The sequence below is a fragment of the Gekko japonicus genome, unplaced genomic scaffold (assembly GCF_001447785.1).
Source record: "Gekko japonicus isolate JY-2015 unplaced genomic scaffold, Gekko_japonicus_V1.1 scaffold3525, whole genome shotgun sequence".
In the NCBI taxonomy this organism is placed as follows: domain Eukaryota; kingdom Metazoa; phylum Chordata; class Lepidosauria; order Squamata; family Gekkonidae; genus Gekko; species Gekko japonicus.
Window position 1 is genome coordinate 44909 of NW_015161516.1, and position 11799 is coordinate 56707.

Consider the following 11799-nt stretch of genomic DNA (forward strand, 5'->3'; position numbering starts at 1 on the left):
TCCCTCCTTCTTCCCTTCTCTCTCTTTCTTTCCCTTCTTTCCTTCCCTTTTTCCTTCTCTCTTTTTATCCCTTCTTTCCTTCCTTCTTTCCTTCTCTTTCTTTCCCTTTCCTTCCTTCTTTTCTTCTATCTACTCTCTCTCTCTCTTTCCTTCCCTCTTTCCTCCTTCTGCGGCCCAACTCTATTGAGAAGGGGTTTAAACTGGGGAAAGGAAGGCTGGCTGGGGAAAGGAAGGGGAGGCTTTTGAAGATGCCTCCCCCTTTTGCTTCCCCTTCTGACACCACTTCCGGTGATGTCAGGGGGCGTGACGTATGCTAATGAGCTATTATGCTAATACCCCAGTAGCTTATTAGCATACCTTATGCTAATGAGATCCTGCAGCTCTTTTTCTACGAAAAGACCCCTGGGTGAGAGGACCCATATTGTCGGAGCTCTCGTTGTATGCTGGTCTTGCTTCTTTTTGGGCAAGACAATCCTCTCTCCAGCGCCAGGGTGAGTGGCCTTCTGCCGCGGAGGAGGTCTCCCGGTGGCATGAGGAAAGGGGAGCTGTTCATGGATCTTGATCAGGGGGAGGATGGGAGAGTTTTCCAGTTCCCTGCCATCTTTTATTTACTGAGGTGATATTTTTCTTCAAGGGCAAAAGCTGCGGTTCAGTGGCAGAGCCTCTGCTTGGCATGTGGGGAGGTCCCAGGTTTGATCCCCAGCATCTCCTGTTAAAGGGTCAGGTACAATGTTCCCTCTAAGCTGTGGAGCCTTGTGAGCAAAAACTCTACTTTGTGAGCGACTGGCATGAAAGTTGTGAGCAAGAGATTTGGCTGCTGCATTAATTAGTTTGCTCTGGAGCCCCATCCTTCCTGAGCTCAGACAAAAAAGTGTGAGCTGGAAGCTAAAAAACTGTGAGCTAGCTCACACTAACTCAGCTTAGAGGGAACACTGGTCAGGTAGTAAGTGATGTGAAAGACCTCAGCATGAGACCCTGGAGACTCATTGCCATTAGGGTTGCCACACCCCCCCCTGAGAGGCAGGGGATTCCTCACCACCAGCCCCCCCCCCAATCAGCTAGCCAGCAGAGGGACTTAGCAAAAGCAGGAGGGAGGCCCAGGCTAAATCATCAAAAACATGGCAATGTCAGTTCCGGCATGTACCAGAAATGACGTCATCAGGTCAACATCGTGGCGACGCTCTGGTATTTGAGCAAAACCTCTATGGCAGAAGCCATTTTTACCTATAGAAGAACAAGAGGAGGAGGAGGAGGAGATTGGATTTATACCCCGCCCTTCACTCTGAGCCTCAGAGCGGCTTACAAACTCCTTTCCCTTCGCCTCCCCACAACAGGCACCCTGTGAGGTAGGCGGGGCTGAGAGAGCTCTGACTGAGGACTGCCCTTGAGAGAACAGCTCTGACTGAACTGTGGCTTGCCCAAGGTCATCCAGCAGCTGCGAGTGGAGGAGTGGGGAATCATCAAACCCGGTTCTCCCAGATTAGAGTCCGCGCACTTAACCACCACACCAAACTGGCTCTCCAGAGGTTTTGCTCAAGTGCCAGAGCATTGCCATGATGGCACGACGTGATGATGTCACTTCCGGTACATGTCGGAAGTGATGTTGCCACATCACCGGCGATGTAGCCTGGGCCTCCCTCCTGCTCCTGGTACGTCCCCCCCATTCCCCGCCAGTTTCCAGGGGAGGACCAGGCCACCCTAACTGCCATATAGTAAAGGGAGAGAGAGGTTCCCGACTGTCCATTTGGAATGAATGCCAGGAACCTTTCGAGGTCTTGTCAGTGGAGGGCGCTCTCGGCCTGGTAATAACCTAGTCCTTTGCGGGAGCATGTGAGAGTCACATGAATATCCTCACACACACACACAAGGTCGCTCTACCTATCTATGTTAAAACTCCTCGGTAGAGGGGACAAAGATGAATTTCTCAGGTTAAAAACTGGAGCAGCCATTTCAGCTGAGTTAGTAGATTTGTTACAGTTCCCCCCCTGAGAACATTTTACCAGCCGATCAAAATTCACCTCCTCTCCTGGTAAACAGCAGGGTAATGGAATGTATGCGGCAAGAATTGTGCTGTCCCATTTAAACAATTGCCTCTTGCCCGAGGCGCATCTCGGCCTGCTGTGTATTTATCTGTGAGTTAAACCAACAAGCTGGATGTATGCACACTCAGCCACAGCGGCGGCTTGTTGTGTGCTTTATCTGGGGCAGCACAAGGAAGCAAATACAGTGTTGCCATTTTTTTCCGCCTTCTCCAGGGCACTGGAAAATAAACCGGGCAAGATGTTAATTGGACAGTTGAACTGTTATGTATATTAGGGAGCCCGAGTGGGTGGCACGAAATCCCCAACACACAAAGGGCTCTCGTCAAAGACCGTACATGAAAAGGATTCCTCAGATGGTGGAATCGCATAAAATTCTACCATACGGTGGCTGTTTCACCAATTACTGAAGTGTCTAGCAACCGCAGGAGGGTTGGAGAAGGGGCGGCGTGCCAGTAGGAAAATTAAAAAGAAAAACAAAACCTTTGCTACTTACCACAAGTTCTGACCATAGATTTCCGGGCGATTCCTAGAGCTACCCAGAAGTGACGAGGGTAAGATTACCACAGAGCTTCTGGCAATTCCTAGAGCTACCCAGAAGTGACAAGGATAAGATTACCATAGAGTTTCTGGCGATTCCTAGAGCTACCTTTGTCATTTCGGGGTCGCTCTAGGAATTGTCAGGAACTCTGTAGTCAGAACTTCCTGTAAGTATCCAAGGCCTTATTTTTATTTTTTATTTTTCTCCTGAGGACAGTCCCCCCCCCCCTTTTGGCCCCAGTTTTTGCCTGCTGATCAGCTGAGCATTGATGATTAAGGACTTCAACTGGCTGGAGCTCTCTCCCGATAAGCGAGCAACTGGTCTGCTGAGAGGAGGCTGAAGTTGGTTCCTTATTCGCTCTTCCTTATTCATTCCTTATTAGTTACTTATTCGTGTAGTCATTCAAAAACACTAAGGAGAGTGAGTTGGAAAGCTCTGAACCCCAAAAACCAACTTCAGCCTCCTTCTGCTGAGGCCATGGCCTAGAGTTGCCAGATTCCTCCAGGCAACCGGCAGGGGATTGGGGGAGGGGGAATTTATGAGGAGAAAGAGAAAGGACTAGGCCTCGTTCCTGGTGTTGCATAGGAAGTGACATCATCATGTCAATGATGTCTGAGCAGTGATCTGGTATTTGGGCAAAAACTCTGTGGTAAAACCAGCTTCTACCACAGAGTTTCCCCCCCAAATACCAGAGCGTCACCAGAATGTGTTTGCTGTGATGTCACTTCCTATGTGACACCAGCAACAAGGCCTAGGCCTTCTCCTTTCTCCTGGTAAGTCCCCCCTGCCGCCCAGTTTATCAGCAGTTGGGGGGTATGGCCTGGCAGTGGGGGACCCCTGCTTCCACTGGGGTTTTTTGTGGGGGCAACCCTACCATGGCCAAAGGTGTTGGTCCTCTGGCATGGTTCCCAGAGCTTCTGCCAGGTAAAGAGCAAGGTGATTCGATGGTTTTTTTTAATGGGGTGTAAGTCCGTCCCAACCAAAACTGAAAACGTTATTCAAACCTGTTTGCAGGCTGCCTTCAAGAATCAATCTTCCAAATAAATAAATACTAGTTTTTTAGTCTTCCCAGGGGGGTGTAGAAAGATACCTTTTAAAAAATTTTCTGTTTAGTTTTCTTGTGTTGTCCCTTTGTGCCTTTTAATTCCATCCATCCTCATTGAAGCTGTTCCCCTATTTTTTAGTTTCTTGCATGCCGTTTTGATGCAACGGGTTTTTTTATTTTTAAAGGTTGAAAAATTCATTAATTTTGATGGGGAAAATTTGAGCATGCAGATAAAGACTCCCGGGTTCAGTATGTACAAGGAAGGGGTGAAATTAAAATAGATATTTTTAGTTGAGCCAGCAAGGAGGAAAAATTCAGTAGCATCCCGACAAGACACATAGATTCCTTATATACCAGTCTAAGTATAGCTATGCTGGACTAAGTTACAGACTGACCAACTTGAAGTCCACAGGGGTTTTCTTGCTACAAAATTAAACCAGAATCTAGCAAATGCTTTTGTGGACTAGACCAAGGGGACTCTACTGGTTTTAGGAAAATGCCTGATTTTTTTTACGGAGCCCAAAGATGTATATCATAGGATAATCACAAATTATTCCGTATATTTGGGTATGTGTTTATTGCAGGGTGTCTTAGCCGTGCAACCTCTTCAGAGATTTATCTCCACATTCAGACAGACAGCTTGGGTGTAGTGGTTAGAATGTCGGGCTAGGATCTGGGAGACCCGGGTTCGAATTCTCTCTCTGCCCTGGGAAGCTTGCTGGGTGACCATAGGCCAGTCTCAGCTTAACGTACCTCAGGCTATAGTTCAGCGATCTCCAACCTTTTTGAACCTGCCGGCACATTTGGAATTCTGACACAGCATGGCTGCCACAGGAGGCGGGGCCCGCCACAAAATGGCCACCGCAGCTTTACTTCAGTCACGCAGTGCAGATCCTTGTGCGGTGGTGGCAGCTGCTGCCAGAACGACCTTTTAAAAAATCCGCACAGCCAGTCAAATTTCCGATAGTCCTTCAGAAGCCTTGCTGGGCAAAAGATGTACCTACCTCCTCCAGCTTCCTAAAAAGACTTGGCAGACGCCAGGAAAGATATTGGTGGATGTCGTGCCGCCCACGGGCCCCGTGTTGGAGACCCCTGCTATAGTTGTTGTAGGGTTGCCATTCCCCCGGTGGGGCCAGGAGATCCCCTGATTTCAGGGGCCCCAATCCGCCATGGCCAGTGGGGGAAGCCCCACCTCAAGAAGCCCCCTCCCGGCACCACTGGTGTGATGACGTCACCCGGGAGTGACCTCATCACGATTCTGACATTGGGGGCAATGCTCTACGTTTTGGGCAAAACTCTATGGTTTTGAAGCCCCCCCCCCCAATAGAGTTTGCCCAAAGCCTAGGCAGAGCCAGCCAGGAGAGATCCAGGAAGGATCGGGAGTCCCCCTGCCAGCAGTCAGGTAGGACCCGGCAGCCCTAAGTTGTTGTGAGGAGGAAATGGAGGAGAGGGTGTAATGTATTCAGATGCTGCCATGAATGCATTAGATGTAACGTGAAACATCTCATTGGAAAGCAATGTATAGCTTCGTCTTGGCCAGGGATTCAAGCCAAGACAAATGCGACCAATAACATTCAAGCAAGCCGCAAGCGGGAACGTTTGTGATTGGCATTTATCTGTAAAGTAGGAGTGGCTATATTAGCCGGGAATGTTTAAATGTTTAAATACCGAGCAGTTTCAATGGGCAAACTGTTCGGGCTATCAGATGTTGTACCGTGTTGGAGAAGTGATCGTGAAGAGGAATAAACTTGAGTTTTGGCTGAAATCACTCTCTGACTCTTTGTTAAGCTCAGGACTTAACAGAGGGGAATCACATAAGCGAGCAGAGAGCCAGTTTGGTGTAGTGGTTAAGTGTGTGGACTCTAATCTGGGAGAACCGGGTTTGATTCCTCACTCCTCCACTTGCAGCTGCTGGATGACCTCGGGAAAGCCGTGGTTCTGACAAGAGCTGTCCTTGAAAAAGAGCCATTTCTGTCAGAGCTCTCTCAGCCCCACCTGCCTCCCAGGGTGTCTGTTGTGGGGAGGGGAAGGGGAAGGAGTCTGTAAGCCACTCTGAGACTCTGAGCAAAGGGCGGGGTACAAATCCAATCGCCTCCTCCTCCTCCTTCTTCTCCCCCCCCCACTGGGGAGAAAGGGAGGGTATAAATGAAGGAAATACGTTAAAAAAACACACCCTGTCTTATCAAACTTTCCCCTTGCCAGGGAACGGAAGCCTTTTGCAAGTATATCTTCTGTCAGGATCCCCTTGGGTAGTTCCCCCAGCTTGCCAGACCTGCTCTTGCTGTAGGTACAAAGGGAAGGAAGAGAGGAGAACTTCCTGTACTGGACCTCTGCCCCAATACCCCGGACATCTTTGCAGGCTAGTCGAAGACATCTCATTTTGTGCACCAGTCATGACTACAGGGAAATGCCCACTTACTGAAAATGTCATAAAGGGCAAGGTTATATTGCTTCTCCACGCTACAGCAAACAAACTGGGGACGGGTGTGTGTATGTGTGTGTCCTCCATTACAGCCTTCCAAAAACTTGCACTGACTTAAAGGGAAAGGAAACAGAATAGTCCAGACCTTGAGCTAGATGCAGGAAGGGCACGTTATTCTTAAAGCGTCAAAGGGATTGTGTAGCCTCCGGGGCAGACATCTTTCCCCCCTCTTTTTTCTTTTTTTAAAAAAGACCTGCATACAGAATGTTTCCAGTCTCCTGATTTGCTTTCTTGAGTAAAGTCCTCGTTCCCAAGATAAGCCGGTATCGGGAGAGAAAGGTCACGCAAAGCGTTATAGCAGAACGCGCTTGGTTTTAAATGGACCGCTATTATCACTAATGGTCATTATTGCAATTATTGATTCATACGAGGTTTTCGATGGGGTGGGGGGGAACCCAGACAGCGTCGAGAAGCGAAGACTTCGACCAAAACAAACGGCAAACGTTCTGATCCTATGAACTGCAAGATATCTGGTGTGTGGTACAAAGGAACAGCCTTATCAGCGAAGGCCGTATCTAGGGGCAGGAAGGATCTTGACAGGGGTGAGATGGAGGATGGCGATTCAGTTGTTTTTTTGCCTTTCTGTACGGAATTACAATTTGTTTACCGGCGGTTGCATCACCTCGGGGGTCTGTCTTATTAATTTGCTTCCTCGAGTGCAGAAATCTCAAAAAAGGACTTTGCAGAGCTGGAAAAAGTGCAGGGGAGGGCGGCCAAGACGATGAGGGGGCCGAAGCGCCTTCCCTGCGAGGAAAGGCTGAAGAGACTGGGACTGGTTTCACACAAGAGCGGCGCCGTGGTCGTGCCTCCCTTTGATCCTCAAAAAACAGGATCACGAAACCGCGGGGAAAATTGGGCAAAGCTGCGGGTCAAAACGTGGCTGCGCAGCTCCGAGGGGGAAATTGACCAATAGAAGTGGGGCAAAGGGAGGCACGACCGCGGCGCAGCTCTTGTGTGAAATCGGTCCCAGTCTCTTCAGCCACGTTTTGACCTGCAGCTTTGCCCAATTCCCACCGCGGTTTCGTGATCCTGTTTTTTTGAGGATCACGAAACCGCGGGGAAAATTGGGCGAAGCTGCAGGTCAAAACGCGGCCGCATGGCTTCGAGTGGGAAATTGACCAATAGAAGCGGGACAAAGGGAGGCGTGACTGCGGCGCAGCTCTTGTGTGAAATCGGTCTGGGACTTCTCAGTTGAGAAAAGAGGCGACTAAGGCGGGACATGATAGAGATTAATAAAGTTATGCATGGGGTGGAGAGACCTAACAAAGAGAAATTTCTCTCTCTCTCTCTCTCTCTCTCCTAAAAGACTAAAACTTGAAGGCATCCAATGAAGTTGATGGGCAGTAGGTTTAGGACGGACAAAAGAAAATCCTTCTTTACACAGAGAGTGATTAAAATGTGGATTTCGCTGCTGAGGATGTAGTGATGGCCACAGAAATAAACAGCTTGAAAAGGGGATTCGATAGATTCATGGAGGATAATCAATGGCTACTAGCAATGATGACTGAGAGAAACCTCCACATTCAGAGGCACGAATACTCTGAATCCCAGAGCCAGGAGGCAACCTCAGGGGAAGGCCTCGGCCTCTGTGCCCTGTTGCTGGCCATCCAGAGGAACTGGTTGGCCACTGTGTGAGACAGGATGCTGGACTAGATGGACTATTGGTCAGATCCAGTAGGGCTCATCTTTCGTTCTTATAGATAGATTCATGAAGGAGAAGTCTTTCAATGGCTACTGGCCATGGTGGCAGAGGGGAACCTCCACATTCAGAGGCATGAATCCTCTGAATCCCAGAGCCAGGAGGCAACCTCAGGTGAAGGCCTTGGTCTCTGTGCACTATTTATTTGGTGCTCCGGAGGAACTGCTTGGCCGCTGTGCAGGGGTCATTTCGTAAAGAGGTGCAGGGGCTCATTAGCATAACTCATTAGCATAATTTATTTGCATATGCCACACCCCCTGACATCACCGGAAGTGTGTCAGAAGGCAACACCCACCGCTCAGGCTCCACTGGACTGTTTTGGATTGCTAGCTATTTGGGGGGGGGGGGGGAACGGGGAGCTGTGTCTTCGCGGGGAGGGCTTATACCTGAATAAAACCTGGTCCTAAAGGTGCCACTTGAGAAATGTTTTGGACCGGGGGGGCGGGCTCTGCAACGTACCTGGCTGCTTCTTGCTCTGACTGAGGGCTGCTGGGAGCAGGGGGCGGGGTTTGTTGCATGTGCCCGCCCCCTGGGCTCTTTACTGCCGGAGCTCCGCTCCTGTGCGCTCCGGCAGGAAATGACCCCTGCCGCTGTGTGAGACAGGATGCTGGACCGGATGGATTATTGGTCTGATCCAGCAGGGCTCTTCTTATGTTCTTAAAAAGGTACCCATCCATTTTTGAATTCCAGTTCGTTTTAGATGGACCTCTATTCTGTTGTATCCTATTAATGTCTGGATGTCAGCATACTTAGGAGAACACACTGGGCAGAGACAGTTGTGGATCTGTGTGGGCCACTGGGTTTGTCTCACACATCTGAGTCTTCTGGATCCAGTCGCAGGAGCGGAGCGAGATCTGGCTTGCATAATTCTGAACTGAGTTTCCAGAAGCCTTCTACGTGCCTTTTGTGGGCTGCTGCAGTGACCGGGCGTTGGGTTTACGGGGAAGACCTGCGAGATGGCCCTTGCCTGCAGTTCTAGACTTGCCGGCATCGCCATGTTTGCCCAGGGAGAAGCTGAGCAGAAGCAGTTCTCACGCTTCTCCAGCAGTGTGCGAAGGAGCTTCCAAGGTACATTGAATGTAGGCTTAGTTGTGCATTGGGCACATGTCACAAGCAATCGATATGGTATTTCTCTGTATGTTGATGTTCGGGGTGCCAGCCTCCAGGTGGGACCTGGGGATCCCCCAGAATTACAGCCTATCTCCAGACTACAGAGATCAGTTCCCCTGGAGAAAATGGAGGCTTTGGAGGGCTGACTCACAGAATGATAGAGCTGGAAGGGACCTCTAGGGTCATCTAGTCCAACCCCCTGCACAATGGAGGAAATTCACCAATACCTCCCTCCACCTCTACTGATCGCTGCTCCACGCCCAGAAGATGACAAAAAACCCCTCCAGGATTCCCGGCCAAATTGACCAGGAGAAAAATGGCTTCCTGACCCCAATGTGGTGATCAGCATTTCCCTGGACATGTAAGAAAGGGCCACAAGAACTAAGCAATCCCTGCATGCTCTTTTGTGATCTGCCTAAGTTCATAGACTCTATGGCATTCTACCCCATTGGTGTACTGCTGATGTAGTGTAGCTTGGGGTAGTGGTCAATGTTCCCTCTAAGCCGTGGAGTCTTGTGAGCAAAAATTCTACTTTGTGAGCTACTGGCATTAAAGTTGTGAGCAAGCCATTTGGCTGCTGCATAAATTAGTTTGCTCTGGAGCCATCCCTTCCTGAGCAAAGACAAAAATGTGTGAGCTGGAGGCTAAGAAACTGTGAGCTAGCTCACACTAACTCAGGTTAGAGGGAACACTGGTAGTGGTTAAGAGTGTGGACTCTAATCCGGAAAAACCAGGTTTGACTCCCCACTCCTCCACATGCAGCTGCTGGTGTGACCGTGGGTCAGTCACAAGTTCTCTCAGAGCTGTTCTCTCAAAAGCAGTCCTTGAAAGAGCTCTCTCAGCCTCGCCTACCCCACAGGGTGTCTGTTGTGGGGAAGGGGAACGAGACTGTAAGCGGCTGTGAGGGTCTGAGTGAAGGGCGGGGTATAAAGCCAATCTCCTCCTCCTCCTCCTCCTTGGTTCCTGTCCTCCCTGGGCTCCAAATCCCCAGGACCTTCCCAACCTGGATCGTGCGATCCTACAACCCCATCCCCAATCGGTGGCCGGGGGTTCCTGTAAACCCTCCTCTCCGTCACGCTCCGGGCCTTCTCTGACGCCCCTCGTCCACTCGGCCAAACACAGCAGTTGGGTCCAATGCTCCCCCCGGCATTAAAGTGGTGAGCGAGCCATTTGGCTGCTGCATAAGTTAGTTTGCTCTGGAGCCATCCTTCCTGAGCGAAGGCAAAAATGTGTAGGCCGGAGGCTAAACAACTGTGAGGCAGCTCGCACTAATTCAGCTTAGAGGGAACCCTGGTTGGGTCTTGAGAGAACTTGCCGACAGCTGTCCTTCCATCTCCTGATGGGTGACGCTGCTGCTGCTCTGGAATAAGGATTTGTTGTTTGGCCTAACAAAGCAATTGGGGGGGGGGGGTTAGCAGCTTAAGGGGTGTTCCCGGGCTCTGAGGTGTCAGCTGATTCCACTAATCCTGCTGGCTGTGGAATTCGACCTATTAACGAGACCTTGATTCTTTCTCTTCCTTTGGAGATAAGAGAAGGGCCCTTATCTCTCTTGCCTTTGGAAGGGGATGCGGGGCCCCCCACACCCAGCACGGAGAAACAGACTTCGACTTCTGCCCAACACCCCACCCACCAGTGTTCCCTCTAAGCTGAGTGAGTGTGAGCTAGCTCACAGTTTTTTAGCCTCCGGCTCAGACATTTTTGTCTTCGCTCAGGAAGGAGGGCTCCAGGGCAAAACAATTTATGCAGCAGCCAAATGGGTCGCTCACCACTTTCATGCCGGTAGCTCACAGGGTAGAATTTTTGCTCACAAGACTCCATAGCTTAGAGGGAGCATTGCCACCCACCCCAACTCACTTTGCAGAAGCCGTGATCTTCCCGAGGGGCTTTTCTCTAGGCAGACCGTGCCCAAGCCAGGGGCCGTAGGTCAAAACTTCTAAAGATGTTCATTTGCTTGCTTGTTGACTCATTGGAAAGATTTCTAGCCTGTCGGTCAACCGCAGCTTCTGTTCGGAGGCGGCCAGAAGTTAGGAGAGAAATCCGCCGCCGGTACGATATGAATTAAAACAGCCATTTTTTAAAAGGGGTGTTGAGTCCCCCCCCCTTGGGAGCCCAGACAAAGCCAGCCTCCTTCCATAATATGCAGATCCAAACATCATATGAAATCAAATTGCTTGACTTGCTCGGCAGCCCCAGAATCGCAGCCTCCCCCAGCCTAGCCCGATCTCAGACGCTTAGGAGGTTCGGCCCCAACTGGTACTTTGGTGTCGTGGTTAAATGCGTGGATTACAATCTGGGAGAACTGGATTTGATTCCCCCACTCCTTCACTCGCACCTGCTGGCATGACCTTGGTTCAGTCACAAGTTTTCTCAGAGCTGTTCTCTCAAGGGCAGTTCTCGAGAGAGCTCTCTCAGCCCCACCTACCCCACAGGGTGTCTGTTGTGGGGAGGGGAAGGCAAAGGAGATTGTAAGCTGCTCTCAGACTCCGAGTGAAGGGTGGGGTAAAAATCCAATCTCCTCTACCCCAATTTCCTCCTCCTCCTCCTCCTCCTCCTCCTCCTCCTCCTCTTCTTCTCATAGAATCATAGAATGTTAGAGTTGAAAGGGACCTTGCAGGTCATCTAGTCCAACCCCCTGCACTCTGTGGGAGCAGAGCCGAAAGATAGCCCTACAGCATACCTGAAAGAGGGTCATCCAGTCTCCGCTTGAAAACGTCCAGTAAAGGAGGCTTCTTCTTCTTCTTCAGAACATAAGAACATAAGAGAAGCCAAATGTTGGATCAGGCCAAAGGCCCATCCAGCCCAACACTCTGTGTCACACAGTGGCCAGAAATACCAGGTGCCATCAGGAGGTCCACCAGTGGGGCCAGGACATTAGAAGCCCTC

At 50.3% G+C, this 11799-nt stretch overlaps 1 protein-coding gene across 1 annotated transcript in view; it reads left to right on the top strand.

Annotated features, from left to right (window-relative positions):
* Window positions 1–8762: 8762 nt before the first annotated feature.
* Window positions 8763–11799, top strand: part of LOC107125788 (carbamoyl-phosphate synthase [ammonia], mitochondrial-like) — a gene marked incomplete at its 3' end in the record, with an annotated part of 90389 nt that continues 87352 nt past the window's right edge. The window contains exon 1 of the mRNA XM_015429251.1: window positions 8763–8874. Within this exon, the coding sequence (XP_015284737.1) occupies window positions 8763–8874 (112 nt within the window). The remainder of the gene's footprint in view (window positions 8875–11799) is intronic.